Raw genomic sequence first — 24,767 nt, 5'->3', positions numbered from 1 at the left:
ACTTCTGGGACTGGATATTTTGTACATACACAAATATTGAAGCAAAGACCTTTTAGGCCTGTGGGCTGCAAGAGTTAGAGCAGAGAATTCAGCACTTAGCATCAGCATTCAACTTGCAGAGTTAGGAGAAGGAGGTGGGCACCTGAGGAAGTAATCAGGAGAATGTACTCGTCTGAGCACAACTACAGATTGCATATCAAGCTGCAATGTCCCATACGTGAATCTGACTGCAGAGTAGCTCCCTTCCAGCCTGCACATAGGCTTCCCTCTTCTAGAAAGGCGCAAAGGATGGAAGTATAGGTCTAGGCTGAACTAAGAAACATCCCTTCTCTGCCTCACCACTAGCATGACAGCACAGTGTCTGGCAGTCTAAACTTTGCTAAGATTGGATTTGAATCAGAGCAGAAATGTTCTCTCTTCCTTCCTTACGGTGTCAGGTCTGGAAGTGTTTGCAGGTAATTGTAAAATGCAAGCAAAATGAAAATTGTGAAGATTTCCATTTGAAGCATGTGAAGGTATTTCCCCTATGTTAGTGTGTCAGACCAACACGGAAGAGACAGCCCTTAATTAGAATGTAGTGAAAAATACTACAGAATGCCTATTTCTGCAGTAGTTTGTAAATCTAGGAGTATAATAGCCTCCATATCATACATTCTTTGCATATGCAAAAGCTTTGGAGACAATTACTTGACAATTCCTATGTACCTTTCAGAAAGCATTCACCAGAAAACAGTGAGGGGAGCAATTAAGCTCCAGGCATAGAGCCAGTATGCAACTGATTTTAACAGTGTGTGGATCAATTGCTGAAAACCTCATCTGTATAGAAAAGGCTTCCAAGCACACACTAAAAGCTCTTTACATGACTTGACCCATGATCTAACAACGACCAGAAATGGAAAGTTCTGCTGTTGTTTGTATCACAGTAACAACAGAGGCTTGGGCATGTCTGTGTACGTACACAGAGGCAGCCCCTCCTCCAGTAACTTATTTAACAGAGCTGTACAAAAAGGGTTAATGCAACCCATCTCTGAGACCAGCTCACCAGATAAGATGCTGTTTATTTACTCTGAGCAGGTTAATAAGTTGGCTCCAAAACAGCAAGCTGTTTTCCAAAACCATTCAAGCAAGAAAAGCAGATAAAGTGATTTCAGGGATTGTGGTTTCACTGTGGTTTTATTGTCAGCTGTGTCTGTGTTTCAAGGTGCACTGTTTGATTCCAACCACCATAACATTCAACCACCCATGTCTTCAAAGAAATTATTTCAGCCAAAGATGTAAGAATTAGGGGCACATTTCAAACATTCTTTGTTCAAGTGTCACTCAACTCTAAAAAAGTTAGAAACCTTCAGAAAAATGTAAGATCTGTGGGACATGATTTTTTCCTGCTGTGTTTTGTGTGGTCCCCTACACAGTGAGGCTTGGTCTCAGCCAGGCCCTACTGTAATAGAAGTAAGAGAAAAAATTACTAGGGAACAAGCACTTATAAAGTTCAAGGCATATTAAGGGAGTTCATGTTGCCTCAGAATTAGCACAATTTGAGATCCAGTAGTCCTAATTCAGCATATAGGAGGTGTTTACTGTTTACTTTAGGCACTTTGTTGGGACTGTTTGAATTAGTAAGTGTCAGTGCTGAATCAAAGCATTAGGCCAGGGCAGGGAAAAAACCATATCCCCAGCCCTCATGTTCAGCAAGGATTGGCTCCTGTCAACTGGCATGTGACAACTCCTCAGAGACCTGGAGCCAACAAGGAAGTCCAAGTATCCATTTATTTTACAACAGCATTTACAACAAACACATCAGTATATACTCTACACATCTGCCCTAACTTTTCTGGAGCTCTGAGGTGTTTGTATCTGAACAGATGGGGCTTTGAAACGATAATATTCTACCTCCATAGAATTTCTGCATAGCACAACCTGAAAGCCTGTACATTAGTGTTGAGATTCTTGCATTGCAGAGAAAGTATTTTAACTGGTGGTTTTGATGCAGTAGCATAGTGAGTAACTCCTGAAATAAACTGCTTCTGCTCACTGGTCATTCTTTAAAGTTTTAAATTCAAAGTGGGACAGCTTTCTGGAAGGTATGTACTAAAGGTGAAGGAAAACAGGCTGCATGCATGTATCAATATGTAGTGGACTCAAGAGTGTGGAAGTTCAGATGCACTGAGTGTGCTTTTGGTTTTGAATTCAATGAATCCATGACAATCACAAAGCTGGAAACATTTCATTTCTAAGTCCCTTCATGGTGCCTTTTTCTTTGCCAGCCACTGAGACCCTGTAATGTGGTAATTCCACTGCTGACAAAGCCTAAATGAAGCCAGCCAAGTTATAATGTGTAGTAGGATTTCCTGGAAGCTTCCTCAGGCTGTCCCTATTTGTGTAGCTGGAAGTGTAGACTCACCTGTTTATTAGGTGCCTAAAGAAGCACTTAGGAATGAATGTTATAAATAATCCAAGGAGGTGCATCATCCTGCTTCTTAACTTTCTGAGGCACTTTTCAAACACTTATATGGTACCAATTCATCCCATCAAACTTCAGACACTTCATTTAGGCACTGGGACAGAGTACTTGTTTTAGGTTCCCTCTAGATGACAGAAAGGCCTTTCCACAGAGTGCTTCCACCCATCTCAGCTTCAGTTCTTTAGGAGTGTTCTTCTTTTCAACTTCACTTTTTAGGGGTTCCATTGAATAAACAGAAGCCCCTAAAGTGATCCTTCTCCTAATGTAGGTACATAAGGAGCTTACCACTAAGTAGAAACATCCTGGATGTTTCTGCTTACTACAGGGTTTGCCACTATATCTGGGAATGGTTTTAAAATGTGGTTCAAGATGATTGCTGAGCATGGGGGTTCATGCAGTCACTCTGACTCAAAGACAGCTTTGGCTTCAACCTTAAGAGTGCCTCTAACCCTTGCTACTATATCATTTCTCCAAAGCTGGGGTAAGGATCTGCTTGCTCTTTCCTTGGGGGAGAGGGAAGGGTTTAGAACTATGTATAATACTCATTAATACTGTATTGCTTTGCTCTAGCACACAGCTCTGCCCAATAACCTAAATAATGCTTGTCCCACTGAAAAGCATAGGTACCTTAAAAAATGCTGGAAGGCCTTAATACTTGTATTCCCGTTAAAATGTATATAATCACATAACGACAGCAAGTTCTCTCTCTTTGAGTCTCATGTGCTTTGCTTTTGCTGAGTTGAATTGACTAGCGCTTGTGTGGTGTAATAATCATTCCTGGAGACTTCCATCCGAGGGCTGGCTGCTGCCATTGCCGAGCTGAGTGCCAAGTGCTTTGCATATTCCTTCTGTTTGTATCAGTTGAACCTCTGTATGGCATTAATGCTCTCACCTCTGTGTCATTAATGCTCTCACCCCAGCCTTGTGCTCTGAATTTAAGAGCTGATGATTACAGAAGGAGCTGCTTAGAGGAGCTAGAGCAAAGCCCTTTCCTTATGAGAAAATATAAAGCATTCCCAACAATTTTCTTAGGAACTTGTCAGTTTTCTTTTGTATTTCATTCATGAAGCATGTGTGGGAATAAAACACATCATCTCCACAACTAATGCAACTGTAACAGAAATACAGCACAGACATCCCCATTAATTGCAAGTGGATTTTTTCTATGTTTACCTCCATGCACTTGCTCTCATCAGAAACCTTCATTGACCTCCTGGGAGCTCTTTGGTTTCACACAAAATGGAGGCAAAAATGATGCCAAGTTGTAATAGGACTCCCATTTGTACTTGGATCAAAAGGCTGCCAGATAGGGAAGAAGCGAGTATCTGGTTCCTGGTGTCACTCTTTATACCATGAAGCTGAAGGAAAAAGCATCATTGCTGGAATCATCTCCGCCAGCCTCAGCTGACGGGACTGGCACGGAGTGAGGTACACACTGCAAGGATGGAGACAGTATCCTAATTATTCTCATGTCTGTGATACACTGAGTGCACTCAGTTTACCAGGGGATAAACAGAGCTTTCAAGGGGATGGGGACAGCTGAGGAGAATACTCTTTTGATTTACATCCTCCAGCACTCGTCACATGCAGTGCTACAAAAACAGCATGGATATGGAAGATGCTTACTGCAGCTGAGAAGACATTTCTGGTTCCTTTAAAAACTCAGCTTTCCAGGAAGAACAGATCCAGTGTAACAAAGCCCTCCAGAACTCACTTGTGCAGAGAAAGGTTCTCACAATAGGAGCTGTTACTCTGGTGAGACGTGGCTGTTACGAGCCAGCAAGACTTCAAAAGTGCCTATATAAATAGAAAACTTGTGGAAATACAACCCCTAGAAGATATGCAGTGTACCAATATGTGCTTATCAGTAGCTTGTCCGTATTTGCTTTGGACTTCTTTCGAAGTTATTGTTTAGGGGGATAATTGACTATTTAGTCTTGTATTTTGGTTCACTTTAAACCTGTACCTGCTTCAGGCTCTGGTTCATTAAAGTCCTGCAAGGTGCCTGTAGCATCAGGATAGTTTGCATTCTCTCTTCACCCTGCTTCCCTCGATGGCTGCATCAGTTTGTGCCTTGCCCTGGCCTGGAGCTGGCTCTCAGGGCCTGCAGATGAGGGCACAGGAATGCAGCTGGTGGCTCCAGAACAGGGACTGGATTGAAGCATGAACCAAGAGCAGTGGGGCTGCAGCCACCGTGTCTGTCATGAGGATCTCACTTTCAAAGGGTTTGTTTTGTTCTTAATCTTTGCTGTGGAAAGCTTCTGCACTGGCAGAGAAAAAAAACTGTGACGCTGAGGTCAGCCAGCTGAATTGGGAGGAAAGTGCAGGGGAAATTCCATGGAACTGATCAGACTTGTACCACAAGGTCACAAACCCAGAGCTTGTTTAGAAAGGGTGTATCTGGTATTTTCTGGATACTTGCAGAAATGCAGGGAGTTCATGATACTCAGTTATTAATTCATTCTGTTTATTTTTTTTTTCCTTTTCAAACAAAATTGAAGTTTCTCAGAGATGTTTCTGAGCTTTGTCCTATGTCCCCCCTCAGGTATGGGTTACATAAGGGAAGAAGGATGTTAGAAAGAATACCAGACATAATCCAGTTTAGAAGAGCTTTATATAGTCATTAAGAAACACCAAGTAACACAGATTCCACAACAAGCGTTGTCCCTATGCCCAAATGCAAGACTCTGAAGGGCAAAGCAATACAGAGCTGTGAATAGCTTATTGTATGCATTACTTATTTTCATTGGATTGACTGCCTTCAGTTTCTCAGTAAACTGTTTACAGAAGTTTAAGGATATTTGTAAGCCACATTCCATCAATATATGGTGCTACAGAATTGTCTTTATTTGATTATATTTTTGTCTCTCAAAAGAAATTTAAGTCTTACTGTTGTACGATCAATATTTGTAATATTTTTTTTGTGACTAGATACCTTCTTAGACTGATAGTAGGAAAAGCAAGTGAAATAGTTTTGTCTAAAGTTTAGCATCCAACCTTATAATTTTAGAAAGCTGAGTTTGTAGAAAGAGAGCAGCTGTTAAATCCTGTAAACTGCCTATGCTGAAAAGTAAAATTTCAGTAGAGACAGGCAGGGTTGAACATGTACCGTTAGCCCACCAGCAAAGCAATTCTGATACAGCAACCAAAGAGTCACCTAGTCCAGAATTCAATTTATGGAAGTTAGGTACTACTTTCATGCCAAGACCAGTTTACAAAGTCTGGATATCCCAAAAAAACCACAAGCATCAGAAAGTCACAAAGAATTTAAGGTCAAAGCCCCCACAGAAAGCAGCACTTGCTAACAGACACCCCCAGTGTTAAGATTGATGAGAGCACCCAGCATCTGCACACAAGTGTGAAGGATTACACCTTCCTGCAGAAGTTTGCTGAAACCAGCAGCACGTACCTAGACTGGAAAAGAACAGAAAGCAAAGACTGATACCAGCATTACGTACTCCAGAGGTTTGAAAAAGCATAAAAAATGTTGGTTGATATACCAGCTTTCTTGTTACAATTGCAGACTTTACACATTAGTTATTCACATGAAGCCTCTGGAAAAGCAGGAATGTTCTGTTTTTATCTTGAAATGTGACATATTTTACTTGGTAGAATGAATTGTACTCTAGGCACTACTTAGCTCCATAGCTGTAGGAAGAGTTTCTGCTTGAGATGTTTAACATATCTGTTAGCAAATTCAGAAATTGAAATGTAAAATCCAAGGCACCATGAAGACTGGAAATAGTCTTAATTCGGGGTGGTAGTTTAACATCGAGTATCAGAGAATGCAGTTGAAAACATTGCTTATATCAAGACAAGCAACACAGTACTTTTATGTAAATAATGTGGTATGGATCAGTCTCAGTGAAGTGTCTCTCTTTGCTTATTCACTAAACAGCCACAATGCAAAATACCACATGGCAAACAAAGACATCGACAGAGAACTCTATTTTCCTGTGGTAGAGGGCTATGAAACATGAGCTATTTCATTAAGGGTAGCCTAACTTCATCATAAAAATGTTTTCTGGACCTGAACAAATAATGAGAAATATCCCTACTGAATGGAGTTTCAACATCTGGTACTTCCCTGGATATTACTCAACAGTAAGAAAAAAGCAATGCAGAATGTGGTGTGGGGGGAATATGCTTACCTGATAAAGGGTGTGTTTAGATTAGGTAACATGAGATTGGTGATTAAAAATGAGAGGGAGGCCACTAATTTGGTGGCTCAGGCTTTCCACTGATAAGGGACATTTATTCAATGTTGTCCAAGCCAGACATAGCTAAGTTCAGTTTCCCTGTGCTCGCTTACATCCCAGCCGTGGGGCTAATTTCCAACAATTAGCTCATTCCTGCTGTTGGGAATGGTGTTACAAGAACAGAGGCTTGTCCATGCGTGCCACCAGGCCTGGCAGCATCGGGGACCAAAGAAAGTTTTAGGCACAAGGTTGACAGAGATGGAACACAAGGAAGAGCTGTTTAGTCATTTTTGTGACTATCATGTTCTCCTAATTCTAATACAGTTCTGGCAGTAGTTTTGGAAGAAAAAGATTCTCTGTAGGGCCTTATTATTGTCATGTAAGTGTCAGCATTTAGGTGGATTGCCTGAACTTTCCAAGTGGAATATATTGATCAGCAAATGGAAATCACTGAACAGAGGAAGTGCAAAGAACACTGAGTGTTCACTTTCTCTTCAAAATATCATGGAAATGTCTGGCAGATAATTGTTATTTGCTTTTCTTCAGTAACTACTCAAGACTTTTGGCTCCCCCATTATAAGCACTTGGACTAAAAACTCGCAAGCTGAGTTTATTAATCTTAGTGGATGTTTCTGCATTAAAGTTCTTCAAATGTGTTTTTGATTGAGCCAGGTATCCATCAGAGCAGACGTGTACAATCATTACCATCTGAAAGGGTCTTACTGCAATGTCTCACTGTTGTTAATTTTAATAATTTGGAAGAACTTTAAAAACACTTTGAAAAGTGAAAAAGCCAAAGGCATTCAGTTGTCAAGTACTACAGCTTTTGGAAAGGAGTTTGTCCCCCCAAAAGAAGAAAAATACAAGTTCAGCAGCTCTGCAAACATTGTTTCCATGCAGCAAGAACAACACTTACAATTAAATAGGCAACAATTGTAGCTGATGTAAATTAGACTCTGTGTGACTTGTAAGCTGCTGTAGATAACAGAAGGAACAAATTTAGTGTATAAAGAAGAAAAGGTAGTACCAAAGAAATTGAAAGACTCATCCTAAAGTTTCAGTGTCTATCCATATGCCCACAGCTCTTGGTCTGCTGCCCTTATTTGAATCATGTCTTTAATGGCACTTCCAAACTTTGGTAGCAAGACCTTGCACTCGCTGATTTCCACGTGTGGTACACTGAATATCCCAGCTCCACTTGTGTGCAGATACCTGGCTGGCACTCGGATCCAGCACAGCACTGCTAGGTGGAGCAGGTGTGTCTGTTAGCAAACACTTCCATGGCTCTGAGCATCTGTCTCACAAGGGCTTTTTCAGCACCAGAATGATTCCCAAGAGACAGACAGATGGTACCATCTGTGCAGTCTTCTGACTTCCAGCTTTAGTGCTCACTGCCATCTCACTGGGTACAAATTTTATTTAGGAATAACCTGTTCAGTTATTATTGTATGTATTATTTTATTAACCAGCAATCGATTCACATTTAGAATTGTCCTAAAACTTTGCAGGGCCAGTTGTCGTCTCCCTGCCTCTTTCATGGTTCTCAGGGAGCTCTTTTTGATAGAAATGAGTCACATCCTTAGAGCATGCTTCTCTCATTAGCTTGTCAAAGCAGAAACACAGATAATGAAAAAATATACTTGGGGAGAATCACCAGGCTATGGACTTAGATGGGACCCAAAATCACTGGAAGTAGTCTTAGAAGAGAAAATGTTGAACCATGAGTGTTTCAGTAAATAGCGTAGGAAAAAGAATAAATCATACTGTGCTGTGATTCTTAACAACAGATGCGTCCCTTATCTGAGCCTTATCTTCAGTTGGTTGCAGGTTTAAAGCTTTGCATAGTAGCTAAAAATACAGAAAAACATACTGTACATTCTAAGAGGGGCGATTAGTCTCCTGCTGGAGGAATGTCAGCTATTGTTCTCCTCCCAATCAGGGCAGTTTCAAGATGAAGCTAAACTCACTTTTTATTTTCCATCTCAAGTTTCCATGGTAACTATATGTAATCATCATATTTGTAAATAGCAACTACCCATTTAACTTCACAGCCACTCTGAACATTTTTTGCTACAATTTTAACATCCTTGAAATGTCCAACTCTTGTCTTCTTACGATTTTACTGTCAGGATACATAATTATTTGGGGATACTTCTGTTTAAGAAATCTTCAGTGATGCAGAAGCACTGTAGTACATCTGTGTATAATACAGCTGTGTGGGGGTCTGTACAGGCATACGTGCACAGGCACGTCATGAACATTGTCTGGCAATGGCACATCCCATTATAAGTCTTTATTTTTCAACTTCTTATAATGTTGCCAAGTTGAGGCCACTCAGGTTGAATGTCATTTGGCCCAATTCACATTCCAGAGATTTCTTTAGTAGTTTCAACTAACTTTTTTCAATTGTGGCCAAAAATGTGGCTATGGCAGAAAAGAACAGTTTGCCTTCATGGACAGGATCCTTACAGCTTTTTCAGCAAGTCTGGGAACAGGGCATGGACGATACCTTGCTGTCACAGACATAGCTTTTTGTTGTCCTACTAAAAATTATCCCAAATTTGGCCAACTTTTAATCTTCTGAGAACTTTTATCTCTCATATGCGCAATCTAGATGTCCTAAAATTCATAGCTGGAAACTGGAATTTGCTGAAGTTTCTGTGTGCATTAAGCAGAGTTTGGTCCATGAGAACTCCTACATGCTGCTGGCCATGATGATGATGATGATGATGATGGCTGCTGAGCCATCACCAGCTGACTGAGCAGCACCAGCCTGCTGCTCCAGCATGGAATGACACCTGATGCCTTACTGCCTATGCTTGGGTCCAGTGCAGACTGGGGACAAGCGGTGGGGACAGAAACAGAGAGAAGGAGAATGGCAGAAGGACTCCCCTGTGAGACCTGCACATATGGTTAACATTAAACAGGTATTTAAAAGCTTTACAGAGTAAGGTTGCAGAGCTTTTTCAACAAAGCCATTTCCCCAAATCTCTCAAATCCCACCCCTTGCAATCTTAGCCTCTTTCCCATTTCTACCCCATCCACCTTACATCCCCAGAACACCACTTCCTGTGGAATTAAACATCAATAATATAGCTTTTGGGTTTGATCAGAGTAAGTGGTCTGTATTGGAATCTTGTCAGTTGTTTTTCATTAGGAGAAACTGCGAATGAAGTGGGGAATGAAGTGGCCCTTTTCTTTTCCAAAGAACACACAAAGGTCCATTTCCTTGGGCACAGGAGGAATTAAACAAAGACAGTTCCTTTACTCAGCATCTAGTCCCTCCCAGTTTGCACTTGGCCAGAGAAGTTCATTCTGGCCATGATCCTAAAGCTTGTCCTTACTGCCACTTTAGCTTTCTCTGGCTCCTGTCAGATGCTGTGGTGCTGGCTGTGCCCAGCCTGCCCAGGGCTGCACTGGCATGCAGCTGCCAGGGTTCACCCTTGCAGCAGGAGTTGCTGAGCGCTCTTGTACACAGTCTGTATTTGGGGTGGCCAGACTTAGTGTTTCCATGGTCTATTCCACAGAGAAACTTGTCTTTCCAACACTTACCCTGCCTAAAAGGTCACTGGTTATACCCATGAATTCTGGAACATAGCCCACTCACAACAGGACGTAAATTTAAAGAAACAAAAGCAACAGAAAAGTTCTTGCAGGTTTGTTTAACCAAAGTTAAACTGTTCCATTCCTGTGCAAAAATGATGTACTATTAACGAGAAATACCAGTTATTTGAGACATGCTTAAAACTTAGAAATACTAAAAAATATTCATATTTTCTTTTTTCCCTTCCACATTCTTGGAAATAATCCTAATTTTTGCAGATAGACAGCTGAAGTGAAGAAAATAATTTTGGGTGATTCCTGCAGGAGTCCTGTTACCTGGTTCCCAGGTGCTGGGATCTGTCTGCAGCAGATTTTGTAATGCTCCTAACTTTGTGCTGCTTTAAGTAATTTTTTGTTGAGGTGTCTGGAGAAATAAAGAGAAAAGAGGCATCGTGACTTTAATAATAAATAAGATCAAATATACTCATTCACTTTAGCAGTGAAAAAATGAAAAAGGAAGCATAAATTAATAGGGGTTTTTTGTTTAATATAGCAAAATTATAACATTATCTTTCTTTCTTCACAGCACTGAATTAACCTTACTTCTCTTGTCTTTTGCAAAGCATTGGCATCAAATAAACAGCAATAGGTCAGTGACAGGGAATACAAATTAGCTTCCTTTTCTAAGTGCTATTGTTCTTACTCCTGATTCTGGCGAATACAGGGGAAAATTGGATGTAGTATTCCATAACACTCTCTGGGAATTGTCAAATATTCTACTGATACAAGATTGAATGATGTTAAACATTTATCTGTAGTAGTTTACTTATCTTGAATTTGGGAGTGGAGCTAACTAGTTCTATGTTGGATTTTTATTATTAAATTCTAACAAAAGAATTTGCCAGTTTTGTTTGTAGAGGCTCATGGTGGCTTAGAGCACTATAAAAACAGAGCAGGTGTTCACTCTGCCAGAACAACTGCTAATGGCCTGTAGCTCTGGGAAGTGTCTCTCCTCTGCTTTTGAAACTAAAGGAGATTATTGCAGTGCTGTCAAAAATATTCAGCAGAGATGTAGCTGATGATTTGCATCATTAGAATAAGTCACAACATTTGTAAAGCCTCACTAAATGCCACAAGGCACTGGTCCTTATTGTAAGCTCTCACAACAGAAACATATGAAATATGTGTTTCCTTATTATTTACTCAACTTTTGAGCAACTATACAGTTTGTCTACAAAAGTCGTCCACACGTTTATCAATAGCACACAATGCTGTGTGTCCAATCAGGGCAAAACAAATCTAACCAGTAAATCAAGGATTCTACCTCATAGATTTATTAATCTGTGTAGTAACAGAGTAAGGTCCAGCTATTTATGAGACAGCGATATTTATATACATTCCAAAATCTGTTTAATTTTCTGTCTTTAATTTTCTAATTCCTGGCTTTTGGATGTTAGGGATCATTATGAAGTTCTCACCATGTTTTCTGTCACACATTTTCAATCCTCACTCTGATGGAACTAGTGTTTTGTCTGGTTAATTAACTACATATATTACTTACTTTTATCATGTTGTGCTTTGGAATTAAGAGCCGAGCTGAGTGCCTGTTAACAACCCCTGTGCATCATGGAGAAGGGAGTGCTGCAGCACAGCACACCTTATGTTAGCTGGGCATGAAGGAGGTATGCTGAGTGAAAATACCTCTGATGCCCATAAAACGGAATCAAAAGCAATGGTTCTGCTGAGTAATAAATCATGTCTGATGTGAGCTAGAATTGTGCCACAGCTGGTGTGCACATGGACTGTTATTTGCAGAGGCTTTTGTGTACCTGATGAAGATAGCTGTGAGGGACTTTACATTAGAGGGAAGCATGTGTTCCATACAGAAATTAAACTCGTATAAGAAGGGAATGTGTCCACTCCTGAGGAAGGGCAAGAGTGAGGGATAATAACAACACTCTGAGGTGTTTTCGTATGGTTGATGTGTCAGTGAGGTTCTCAGAAAATCAGAATGCATGTGCACATTTCTTCTTCTGTATGCCACCCTTTGAATTGTGTTTGCCACCCAAAGTGTTTGATCAAAACATACATTTTTGAAGACTTTTAATGAAGGAGAATGAGAAGGCCTAAAGAGATGGCATTTTAAGCTTTTGGAAAAAAGTAAGAAGGAAAAGCATGAGAAGAACTCCAGGCTGGTGAAGAAAGGGGTAGGAATGGAAGAAGATAAAAATGAGAAATTCTTGTGAATACTTTTATAGCATTCACCAGTCTTATTGAGGACAATCAAAACTGCCTAAAATCTACTTTTCCATTACCTTTTTGCCAGTTCTTAGGGATATTTTTTTTTAATACAGGGCCATTTGAGAGTGCTGAACAATATAAACAAGCAATGAAAATATATCCTGGATTAACATGATCCCCCCCCCACATCTCCATTGCATGTTCTTAATTGCAGGCCAGCAAGTTTTGCTTTCCTTTAGAATTTGTACCATGGGTTTAAAATACACAGACAGTACAATTCAAAACCACCAAAAAACACCACACAAAGTATTAAGAAGACAGTAAGTAATTCTCTATTTGTTTCATACAAGACTGTTACCTGGATAAAAATGTCAGAGTAGTGCAGTAGGTTCTATTGGCACCGGGTGAACGGATCCAAGGCAGTGATCTGCCTCTTCAGGCACCCCCGAGGGGACTGGAGATGCACAGGGTTCCAGAGCAGTCCAAGCAATTCCAAGTGAGACAGACAATAGCAGAGGAAATTCTTAGCAATGCAGAATAGTGAGGGGTGGGGTGTTGGGTGCTTCAAATATTATGGAATATCCCACCAAACACAGGAAATCATTTTGCAGCAAGTATCATCTCATTGTAGATGGTATCATTCCCTGCAGTGCCTTTGTTTTCACATCCTTATTACAACAAATTGAGTCCCCTCCAACAGATAGACTGCAGTGTCCAAGCAGTTTTTTGGTGCCATTACAGCAGCGATGACCTCTCATCCCCCAGACGGGTCTCTCTCCTCTTACCCAAACAAACCACACCCAGAGATGAGTTGCATGGTAGTGCTGGACACAGTATTTCTGAGTCACCATCATGCTCATTCCTGCTGAGACACTAACAGTACCATTCTTCTCGTACTGTAGCTGCCATTAATTGCAGTATTCCTCTGCGAGTGACCAGCATGAGGGACGAATGTCAGCTCACATTTCTGGAAAGTGTATTACTATGGGAGGGAGACATTTGAGGACAATTAGAAAAGAGCAAGCTGCCCTACCTGTCATACATGTCAGCAAGCTGAGAATCAATTTGCATTTCTCCTACAGAGAACATTATCACCTCTACATTTTACTACTGAAACTATGACACTGCACAAGGGAGGTATCAGATGATCTTCAGTTTTATTAGTTTTTAAAAATAATATCCATTTTACTGTAATTTTTTTCCAGCCACATTTATATGTGTGTATTTGACTGGTTGACAGGGGTTGTGCACCATACAGTTGATCTATAGTTAATAAATGAGACTAATAATTGCACAAACCAGACAGAGATTGCCTTCTGTATGTGCTGCCAGGATGTAAGAGTTCAGATTGTTGCTTTGTCATCTCTTTGGTATCAGATTTCTGTTTGGGCTGGAATATTTTCTGCTATGATGTACAGAATTACACCAGGAGACAAGTTTGAACTTACAGTTGAACTTACAATAGTTTGCAGAATTCTGTCTGGCATAAAGACTAGCACCCCTGTGGTTTTAATAGTAATGCACAGTGGGATAACTCGTGAGGGTGTCAATGGTATTGCACACCCCTAAGTGAGGGAAACATCAGTGAAACCTGAGCTCACCTCATTTCTAAGACCTCCTGTAACCTCAGGGGTGTAACATCCCTCTGGATGCCAGGCTCATCTGTATGGGCTGTGTGCTGGCCAGGGCTCCACTGGTTGTACTGGGGACTTTGCTTACCTTCTGTAAGCAAAGGCTGATCTGGTATCTTTCATTGTTGTCCCTTTGGGATTGGAGGAGATGTTGGTTTATCCACATTTGTCTGCCCGGGCTGGCTGTTTGCTACATCAGCAGGTCTCACCAGGGACAGGACACTGGGCCACTCACCTCTTGCCTCTCACCACTCGTCTGTGTTTGATGCCAGTATGACTCTCTCTGGTTTATGCATTCTTGTGCAACCCAGGACCAATCACTGATGTATTTGCTGTCCTGCCAGCAGCCCACGCTCTGGTAGTGTTGGTCGTGGTGCCCATCAGGAACAGCCCGGAGACAGTGGTGCTGTTTGTACTGACTTTTCAGGACAAATGCTCTCTGTCCAGTTGTTACAAAGTTATGCTTCCTTTGCAGTTGTTGGGCAGTGTGAGTGTTGGCTTGGCTTGGGCCTTTGCCACAAGTGTGTAGCTCCACATGTGTGGTTTTGAGCACCAGCAGTACGAATCCTGCACGGCTGTCACTCGGGTCTCTTTTCCTGCATGTTCAGTAATGCCCACGGGCTCTGGGCTAAATTCCCCTGCCATACAGTGCTGCTTTGCCCTGCCCTCAGCAGGTACTCAGTGCTTTCTCAGGAGGCCAGTTCCAGATCTCTTGAGATGGGAGTTCTGAGTGTTTTGTCTGAGGATCAAATCATGACCTTCACAGAGCTAGGCAGCTCTAAGAGTTGTAGGGTTGGCTTGCCTCCATCATTTGGAGGATGGAGAATTAGAAAGCTCTCTTATAAATCATATCTGTTTTAATTTGCCGTGCTCTTCTGTTTCAGTTTTGTACATAGTTTAGTACAGTTCAAATGTCTCGAAAAGTTTCCTGGGTTTGCCTGCTGAGCAAACAAAAACTATTGGGAAAGCAAGAGATTTTCCGGAGGTGTTCCCACAGTCGCAGGACTGCCTTCCTGGGGTACTGGCACTCTTGGAGGCGCTGTTTAATCCATCCATCTCTTGCCGAAGTTTCAGTTCACACTCCTGGCTCTGCTGCTGTTTCCTCAGCTCGTGTGCCAGGCTGGCAGAGGGCCCCTAATCCTTCCAGGAGGGGGACTGCACCACCCCTGAAAGAAGTGGGTTAAAACGTTCTTTAGTTTCCGAAACATGTTTTTCGTAGGACCTGGGAGAGGTTTCCATGGAAGTGGGACTTTTCTTTCAAAAAATAGATGTGAAAACTAGATGGAACTTCCAGAATTGTGTTAGACAGCCTCAGTTTCTGCACCGTAAGCTGTTGTTCCACATGGCAATTGGTTTGCATTATGCATCTGAAACTAACGCTGCGAAAAGTGACAGCGAGCTGTGCTGGCAAGTGGTTTAATGGAATTATGCACCAGGTCAAAGTCCATCAAGGCGGGGAGCAGTCTCCCTGGGATACTGAGACGTGTAGTTAAAACACTGCACTGATCTATTTCAGCGCAATATTCTTCTTTATCAGGGTGGGCGCATTAACTGCGGAGATTGCCGCAGCCCCAGCCGCCGCTGGCCCCGGGCCGGGGGCCGGGCCGCCGCCGACCCCGCCCGCCATGGCCGCTGGCCAGCGCGGTCACGTGCCCCGCGGCCTTCCGCGCACGTGACCTCCCCCCTCCCCGGCAGGGCGGAAGTGACGTCACGGCGGTCGGTGCGCAGTTGTGCGGTGCGGCCGGCGCGGAGCGGCTGCCCCCTCCCGTCCCGTCCCGTGCCCGCGGGGCCGCGCACGCACCCACGCACAGGCGCGCACCTCCGCACGCAGGCGCGGGCACACGCACGCACGGCCGCAGCCAGCGCCCGCCGCGCCGCCCGCACGCAGCGCCGCCGCTCACGGTGAGTGCGGGCCGGGCCCGTCGGCGCGCCCGGGGCCGCGGGGGGAGGCAGGGAGGGACGCCGGGCCCGCCGCCATCCGGGCCAGCCCCGCTCCGCCATCCCGGGACAGGTGCGGGCCGCGGGCCCCGGCCCCGCGGCGCTGCGGCCCGGCCGGCGGAGGGGAACTTGCGGCGCCGCCTGGGGCCGCGCGGCTCCGGCCGTAACAGGTACCTGCGGCGGCCCCGCTGCCGGCGCCCTGCGCAGGGCCCGCGGCCTCCCGCGCTCGGCCCCCGCGGCGCTCGCTGTGTGCCCGGAGCGCGGGTCCCCGCGCCGAGCGGGGCGTGCTCAGGGCACGGCGCTGCCGCTCGCTGATGGCAGCGCAGCATCGTCCGGGTGGGAACTTGGTAAAAATCGAGCCTGTCGTCATGAGGGCTCCGGCCGGCTGGATTCCCCAATCAGCAGCATCAGTGGATGCAGCTGCGTGCGAAAGCGGCTTGGGGGCCCGTGTGCGGTCTGCTCCGTACCTTTGTGAGCTGCAGGCGGCAATCGAATCTCAGCCCTCGGTGGTGTCTTGTGAGGCAGAAAGGCAAAAGGTACAAACGGGCTCGCGGTGCTTTTCTCCATCCTTTGGAGCCGTATAAACACCAGCCAAATGGTGAAATTAATGCTCTGAGACACGTAAAAAGTCAGGGATTCAGTGAGGGCAGACACCCAGCTCTCAGGGGCAGAAGAGCTGGACTTGATTTGTTCGTGAATGTTGAATCGCAGTGTGCATGTTACCTCCTGTGACCAGACTTTCTGTCTGCTCTGATGTGATTTTGCTGCAAGATGTGTAATTGTCAGTGTCATAAAACTTCCACGCTCATAGAACGCACCCTTTCCCTGCACGTTTGGGGTGGTAATTACACACTTTAACTCTGAGGTTAGAAAGGAGGAGGGCTTAGGAGGCTTTTGGAAATCCTGTGTTCGTTGTGGTTTGTGACAGTTTCATGTTATTTCAGAAAGTAATAGGGAATAAACTGAAAATTAATTTAATGAAAAAATGCTTTATAGGATTTTAGGATGAAGCAGAGCTCTGGGGTTTAACTAAAAAGTTCTAGATACAATTCCTTCATGTAGTGATGTTATATTCTTCCAATTTGCTTTTTTTCCTCTGTTTCTCATAGTTGGGTAACTTCCCCTAAATTTGGCAGTAGACTGGCTTCTGTGATCCTTACAGTAAGGACTTGATGTTTTGAGGACTTGTTTGAGATGAGAATATATACAAATTCAAAGTTACACAGGAGATGCAGGGATTGGAGCTGGCAACTTCTATCCCCTTGTGCCATAGCAACAACAGAAATTGTAGACGTTGAGAAATGCTGGGCAGTTTGTTTAATGTTTTCACAAGTTAGAAGGGGTTTTTTTGAAGAAAAAAAGGTTTTGGTAATGTTCTGGGATATTATGAAGACTAGAGCAATGCCACAATGTACAAATGAAACTGGATCACAAGCAGGAGCTTAGTATTAAATTTTTTGTGTAGGTTTTCTTTTTGTGAATGACATACGGAACTATTGAGTCTTTCCTATATAGTCATGTTGTCTCTGTCCTTACAGATACTGAGTACAAGTGGTGTTGGTGTTACTGTATGTGTATTTTACATAGCAAAAAAATCCTAACACACCCTTGGCTTACAGGGGAGAGTTGTATTCAGTCTTACATTAAATTATTAATTAAATAGATTGGAGAATCTAAACTGCTCCATTCCTTTTTTAGTCTTAGGAAAAAAGAATGCATGCACACAAAACATAGAAGAGTGCTTGGAGGTGTCTTATTCTTTCTCTATGACAGCATCTTGTAACTCAAGCAGGGAGGAAGACTTGCTTGGGGATGATAGTTCCAGCTTTGTAGTTTACTTCATGTGTGAACTTCGAGCAAAGCTGTTAGCTGTTCTTTTCTAGGCTGTGGTTCTGCAGCCTCAGTCTGTCCTGTCACTGTCCAGTCCTGCTCTCTTCCATGCCCTGGAACTAGTCTTGGCCGTTTGGGGATGTGTCTCAGTTCTCTCAAGCTGATAGGTGGAAAACTAGCAATCCTTTATCCAAAAATCCTCCAACAGACCCCAGAATCCTGGCAACCAGCTTAGCTGATCTAGCCTAGCGAGGGGTCCCAGTGCAGGGATTGCTTGCCAGCTGCACAACAGTTCTGTGTGAGCATTGATTCCAGCTGCCTGCAGTCATGGGCTACCATAAACCCCTGCCCTAGCCTGAACAGGGCGAGTACCTCCTTCCTGGGAAAACTCAGTGACCTTTTTTGAGGTCTTGGATGGATGGAAGAAATTAAGTACTACCTGCTAATACCAGTACAGCATGGGATGCCTTGTCTTGGGCTTTATAATATGAGCCCCCTTTTTTAAACTAATGGTGAGAAAAGTGCCTGTTATTTGGCCTTGGATTTGCATCAAATGGCGTGTTTGGTGGCTGAAGTTTTAACGGAACATAATGTAACTGAGACTTTAATTGTCAGTTATTTGAAGAGCTGAAGTGTCATGAGCTGTTTCCTTTGTTACATAGCAGTGGAAATTACTTTTCTTACATTACGAGCTACCAGGCACTTATGTATTTTACTTGTATTATGCTTTGACTAGAAGTCAAATGGGTAAAATGTAGAACGTTATTGAGATGGTGACTTAGTAGTGGAAACTGGGTCATTTGTACAATTTCATAGCAAATGAAATTCTGAAAGTGTTCCAGAATGGATAGATGTTAAACACTGAAATGACTTAGTGTGAGTTGCCTAAGATCCAAGAAGGAAAGTGTTAGTGGACCACAGTAGAGTGCTTTAGCCAAGGTAATTGGAGATTTTTCCCCAACTCTTGTGATGGAATTGTCATAAAATGAGCGCAAAGTGGCATTCGGTAGATCTTACTCTAGTGGTGTTTCTGCACAACTTTGAAAATGAGGAGTAAGAAAATACATGTGTTGCAAAGGAACGTGCAGTTTGTCTTTCAGTGTTTGCATTGATCTGTGGGTTTTTACATTAATCTCTGTGAAATTATTTTTAAAAGCAGAGTTTCCTAGAAACATGCTTGTTCCGAGTGTAGCAGGAAAGGCTGTGTGCAAAGCAGATCCAATTGGGAGTGCTAGAGCATCAGCATTAGTGGTTGGCCTTTGTGCTCAGCTTCCCAAAATGTGGATTTAAGAGGAGGATGGTTGTCCTGGTTAGATGAGATCTAACAGGCCTGATGAAAACTGAGTTTGATTGCCTGGCTTTGGCAAGAGTGAAAGGTGAAGGTTTGCACTTCCCAGCATCCTTGTGCAGTCTTTAATCAGAGCATCTTTAATAAGTAAGATTGCCTTCATTTCAGCTGAAAGAGTAATTCATATACAGTTAGCTCTGTGCAATTTATATACAGATGATGCACTCTAGACACTTATTTGCATATCCATTAACATGAGAATGCTTTGGAGGGAATGCCAACAAAGCAGTTCAAAGACACTGATTCTTTGGGTTTGCTTTATACGAGTCCTCCCTAGTGTTTGATGTGGACTTGAAGCATTCCAGGGAAGTGGACTGCAAGGTTCCACATCTCAGTATAACAGATGCCCTTCCAAGTAAAATTATGGTAAGAGTAGGATGATTGCAACCACTGGGTAATACTATGTAATTATACTTACACATGTTGGGTCCTTCAGAGAAGACCTGAAAATAATTATTTATAATTAGAAGTGGTCTGGCATTTTGTCTGTGTTACAGACTGTAAGCACTTTGTGTAGGCTGGTGGCTCTGACTTGTCTGTCAGCAGTGAAAGCAGGAGTGGTGAAAGTACATACCTGTCCCACCAAAGTTGAATTAATTTGTGTGTATGTACGCATGTGAAGTTGGAAGCATGGATTCATTTGAAGTGGAAGTGAACAGCTTGAGGCTACCAGTGCCATAGGATTTTTTTTCCCCTTACTTAAGTGGAGTTCCTCTCTCTCAGTGTGTACTTCCTTTGAGGTAGAGTCTTGAGTTGTCTGACATTTTCTATCCGTTTTCTCTAACTCTTCATTTTTGTGTGGTTTCTCTTCAAGGCATCTCCTGTAGTGTATGTCCATGTGTGGTTCTGCAGTCATTGTCTTCTAATATTTCTAATAGTTGGGGTTTTTGTGTATTTTGCCTAAATGTTCACAGGAGGCCCTTACCCTTGCTGATTTGCCACCTGACAGTCCTCTTTTTGTTCACTGCCATTCAGAATGGTGAGAAGGTTCCAGAGTTTTTTCTCCTTATTGCTGTAGAGACTGCGAGGAGGAGCAGCACATTTGTAGGATATGAGAGTGTGAGAGAGCGCTGTGTTATTTGAGTGGAAAGGTTTATCCATCTCCTTAAGACTTTTACCCCATAACTGGGAAATGCTGAAACCAAAGTGAAGCTTGAGCCCCTAAGGGTTTTATAAATTTAGAGACAAAATGTAACAAAATCGACATTGAAGGAGGAGCAGAAATGCACATGAGAAGAAAATGCAGGGAGATACAAAGGGAACAGACTGAAAGCTTACAAGAAAGTGAGAGTCATAGTTTAGAGAGAAGGATACACTGAGAAAAGTATGGGAGAAAAGAGCAGCCTTGCTAAAAGAAAATGCTGGTCCAGCAAAATACACCTGTTGATTATGGCACAGAAGAATTAATGCTGCTAAAACTCCACAGGGCTCCAGTGGAGTATAGCACTTTAGACTTGAAGTATAGCTTGCTGTAGAACAGTTTCAAAGAGATTTGTTTCAAATAGTGCTTGATGTGGGTCAGGTGATTTAAACATGCTGCTCTGGGGAACTTTATTCATACTAAGTGATGTAAATGGCAGGTTGTTTGGTTTTTAACTCAGTGGATTCTATTTTCTTGATGTGTAATCAAGTATGAATCTGAACGAAACAGTAATTCTATGTAAGTTAATGTTATTGGAAAGGGAGGGGAGGAAGCCCGAGAAACTGGTGAATCTTGTAATTCTCTCATATTGAGTGTGTTGTGAAACCTGATAATAAACTTTCTGACAGCACTTAGTGATTCCTAATTTTGCACAAATGGCTGTTTTATATCTGTTGTGTACTAGGTGCTGCTAATTCTCTTGGCACAGAGCTGCTTTTAGTGTTCCTTTAAAAAGCAAATTATTTATGCTTTACAGAGTCGCTTAATGCAGGTTTATCAGTGCAGCTATACTGATAAACTCCACTTGGATTCCTGCCATAACATATTCTGTAACTAAGGTACTGCATGTGTAATTATACTTCCTTGTTTAATAAACTTTATTTACAAAATTTCATTAAACTGTTAAACTGCTTAACACCCTGTTGGTTGAAGTAAGATAGCATCTGGAGAAGTAGCTCAAGTGTCAGCTATTAGCAGTTAATAAGAAAGTCTGGTTTCATAGGCTGCCCTTCTGTCTTGGGTGCTTGCAGGAAGAATCATAGAGTGTCCTGAGTTGGAAAGGACCCACAGGGATAATCAGTCCAGCTCCTGACCCTGCACAGGACAACCCAAGAATTCCACCATGTCCTGAGAGCATTGTCCAAGCACTCCTTGAGCTGTCAGGCTTGGTGCTGTGAGCACTGCCCTGGGGAGCCTGTTCAGTGCCCAGCCACCCTCTGGGGGAAGAACCTTTTTCAAATATCCAACATAAACCTCCCCTGTGAAGTGGTAAATCTGTGTGTGTGTAGGTATATATATATATATATATATATATATGTGTATATATATATATATGCAGAAAGTCAGATGATTGGCGATACTGAGCTTTAAATATGTGGATTTTTTTTCTAAAATTCTGTAATAGTAGTTGCAAACAGTATTCCTGTATGAGGCACTTGAGAAGCATCTCCAATGCAATTTTATTTTCCTTGGTGTTTACATACAAGGTTCTTTTTAAAACGGGATTTGGTTTTCTTCGTGTGGGTGATGCTGGCTGTAGGAGCCTGGTTTTTGTGTGAATGCATCATTCAGAAATGACTGGACATGACTGTCGGCTTGTCATAGGCTCTGAAGAACTTGGCAGTAAGTAAACAAAGGAAGAAATGTGGGCTAGCTGTCTCAATGCACAAGAGTCTTTTGCCACTTGCTTCTGTAGTAATAATGATAATTTAGTGCTGGTAAAGGACTGGAATGCCAGGTTCGAAATGCCAGTAGGAATAGACCGTAAGTATTTGCATCCCTTGGCTAGAGGCTTCAAGGAAGAAATGGAAAGAAAGCAAGATTGATAGATGGTAGAGAGCTGCTGAGTGATTGATAGGTGGCATGAGGGGAGAAGTCCAACACATGAGAACTCCTGCAGTGGGTTATGGATCTGCGTGTCATGGGGGGAGCTCGGGGCAATGGAAATATTTTGAAAGTGTGCTCTGCAACAGGGAATGTTTCATTCCTGAGACATTCTCTAGCTGATTGAGGCTTGGGATGCTTTGAAACTTATTCCTGCAGTGATTATTTCCTGCCTGTAGCTACAGCTTTAATATTGAGAAGTAGCGCAATTGCTGCTTTTTCCTTTGTTACTTTTTCTTCCAATATGTTTCCTCAGTTTCCAGTTCCATGTTAGTTGTTGAGGTTTCAAGCTTTCCTTATACCTAAGTAAATACTGGTTTTCTTTTTCTTTATTTCCTGATTCAGTTACTGAAATCATGAATCCTGTGTATAGCCCTGGATCTTCTGGGGTTCCCTATGCAAATGCCAAAGGAATTGGTTATCCAGGTAAGCAACTCTATTTTCTAACAAATTTTGGTTACAATGCTCTTTGCTTGTGATCAAGAAGAAATAGTCACTTAGGAATGCCTTCATGTAAATCTGTTTTGGGATTGGGATTAGGATGCTTTTAAATTTAAAAAATGACATTTCAAGAGTGATGTTATTTCTTCTGTTATATTTCTAACTTCAGTATCTCTTCCAATGCAGCTTATTTTAGGAGCTCTAATAATTACGCCCTGCAAGAAGAGGAGGCAATCTATTTCTGCTGCCAGTTGACTGGCACTGTTAACCTTTCTATCCTCTAATTCTTGTTCATGCTATCTGTTCTCTGATTGCCCTAAGCATGGCATCAAAGGTGGGACCAAGAAAATGGCCAAAAATGTTTTTGAAATGGAAATACGTTTAATTTCTTGTTTTATCTGTTTCTCGTTGACTTAAAGCTTCTCATGAGGTTTTGGGGTTTTTTCCCCACATCTCCTAGTGTGTGTGCAAGGTGGCTTCATTTCTGATGTCTCCATAGTCTAAAAGTTGGATGAGGCAAAATTAGATTTGCACAGAACTTTCCAGGAGGGCTGAAGAGAAGCCTGTGTGCCTCTGGGAGACATTTCAAACAGCATGTCTTGATGCTGCCTTTTTTTTCTGTTATCTCTGAGATTAGGGAGTTTCCATCCTGGGAGAGGCTGGAGGGTCTTTTCTGCTCAGTTTTGTATTTCATAAGAAGTTAAACTTCTTTAGCTTTTACAGGGATGCTGTTTTGTGATTTAGTTGGTGTCTGTGTTGGGAGGCAGAAATTACTCTGTGCTGTTACTGTTTATATTCTTGGTAGCTGTACTATATTCTCCTACTGGTATTTACCATTCTTAAATCTGTTTTTCACCTTGGATAATGCACTAGAGTTCCTGTTTTCCTGTTCTGTTTTTCTCTGTTCTTCCTTCTAAATAGTGGTGCATAAATGAATTCTCTTTATTGGCTTGATTGTCTCAAAAGCATTTTAATTTAATTTTTTGCTTTTCATGTTTCTCAAACGAATGCACCTTTCTTGATTTCTACAGTATTTGTAAGGGAAAACACAAAATGTGTTGAAATGTTTTTAAGTCTATTGAGTGACTGGAATGGTGCAGTAATAAATTGTAAAGCTGACACTATGTAACCATAAGTCCTGCAGGATGGTTTTACTCTCTGTAACTGTCTGAGTTATAAAGGCTGTAGTAATCTTACAATAAGGCAAGCAGCAGAGGCTTACTAATTAATAAAATGCATGGGACAGTTATTTCTGTATTTGTAATAGATTGCTTTTCTTTTGCTTTAGATAAAGATTATTATGGATTATTTGAATATAACTTCATATCTTTAGCTCTATTTATTTTCGAAACCCAGATTTATATTAACCAGGTTTTCATTTGTGCTTGTAAGAATCTACATATTGCATCAAGGCTCTTGTCTATACTAAACAAAGTTGTACCTTTATTTAGGAAAAAATATTATTGTAGATTCAGAAATAGCAGTTTAAACAACATCGCAGTCTCTTATCTTTTATTATACTATTATAAATACTAGACTATATATTAAATTATGGAAGTGCTTTATATTTGCCAGTCTGCATAACTAAAATATATGGAATTGAAATAGAATTGTTACAGAAGTGCCTTAAGTATCGTGCTACAATGTGGTTACTTAGAATTCTTCCTCACAGCAGTTAGTTGGTCAGTTCACACCACTGGGACCCTTAAATTCAGCTTAGTCAATAATGTGTTACACCATTAGATAGTTTGCTGAGCTGCCTGGTCCAGGCTTTAAGATTGTGGGATGAATACAAAGCACATTATCTAAAATGAAAAGTAGACTTGCATTTTAGGATTTTTTTGAAAAATGTTGCATGACTAAGCCCCCCTTCTTTGCTTCTCCTAATTGAAAAGCTGCAGATTCTCCACTCAGAATCATTGCATTTACATGGGTTGCATGGTAATAGAAAGTGAGGAACGCAGCAGTAGGTGGAATGCGTTATTGAAAGGCAATGTGTTTCTAAAGCTGTTGCATATTTAATAACTGTTTATATTATATTACACCTATTTCAGGCTGTTGGATAGTTTTACAGCAGCAAGAAATCAATATTCAAATGTTCTCATATGGA

At 42.0% G+C, this 24,767-nt stretch overlaps 1 protein-coding gene and 1 long non-coding RNA gene across 4 annotated transcripts in view; one reads left to right on the top strand and one right to left on the bottom strand.

The window, feature by feature from the left end:
- Positions 1 to 5,056: 5,056 nt before the first annotated feature.
- Positions 5,057 to 15,657, bottom strand: LOC109145457. Of its 2 annotated transcripts, XR_002046830.3 has the most exons (3): positions 14,046 to 15,657; positions 12,803 to 13,426; positions 5,057 to 10,627 (listed from the first exon to the last, which is right to left on the bottom strand). It is a non-coding gene; the product is annotated as an uncharacterized LOC109145457 (long non-coding RNA). The 2 variants fall into 2 exon arrangements; XR_005602598.1 differs by having other exon boundaries at positions 5,057 to 13,426.
- A 253-nt stretch (positions 15,658 to 15,910) lies between these two features.
- FAM168B (family with sequence similarity 168 member B) overlaps positions 15,911 to 24,767 on the top strand; it is a 23,197-nt gene continuing 14,340 nt past the window's right edge. Inside the window, exons 1-2 of one of the 2 annotated variants that reach the window (XM_039556669.1) lie at positions 15,911 to 15,977; positions 22,562 to 22,642. In XM_039556669.1, the coding sequence (XP_039412603.1) occupies positions 22,573 to 22,642 (70 nt within the window). In that variant the 5' untranslated portion in view covers positions 15,911 to 15,977; positions 22,562 to 22,572. Of the gene's footprint in view, positions 15,978 to 16,528; positions 16,550 to 22,561; positions 22,643 to 24,767 lie in introns of those variants that run through there. The other variant, XM_010405471.4, reaches the window with a different exon arrangement.

Source organism: Corvus cornix, chromosome 9, assembly GCF_000738735.6.
Source record: "Corvus cornix cornix isolate S_Up_H32 chromosome 9, ASM73873v5, whole genome shotgun sequence".
Classification (NCBI taxonomy): Eukaryota; Metazoa; Chordata; class Aves; order Passeriformes; family Corvidae; genus Corvus; species Corvus cornix.
This window is presented reverse-complemented; position numbering and strand designations above follow the sequence as displayed.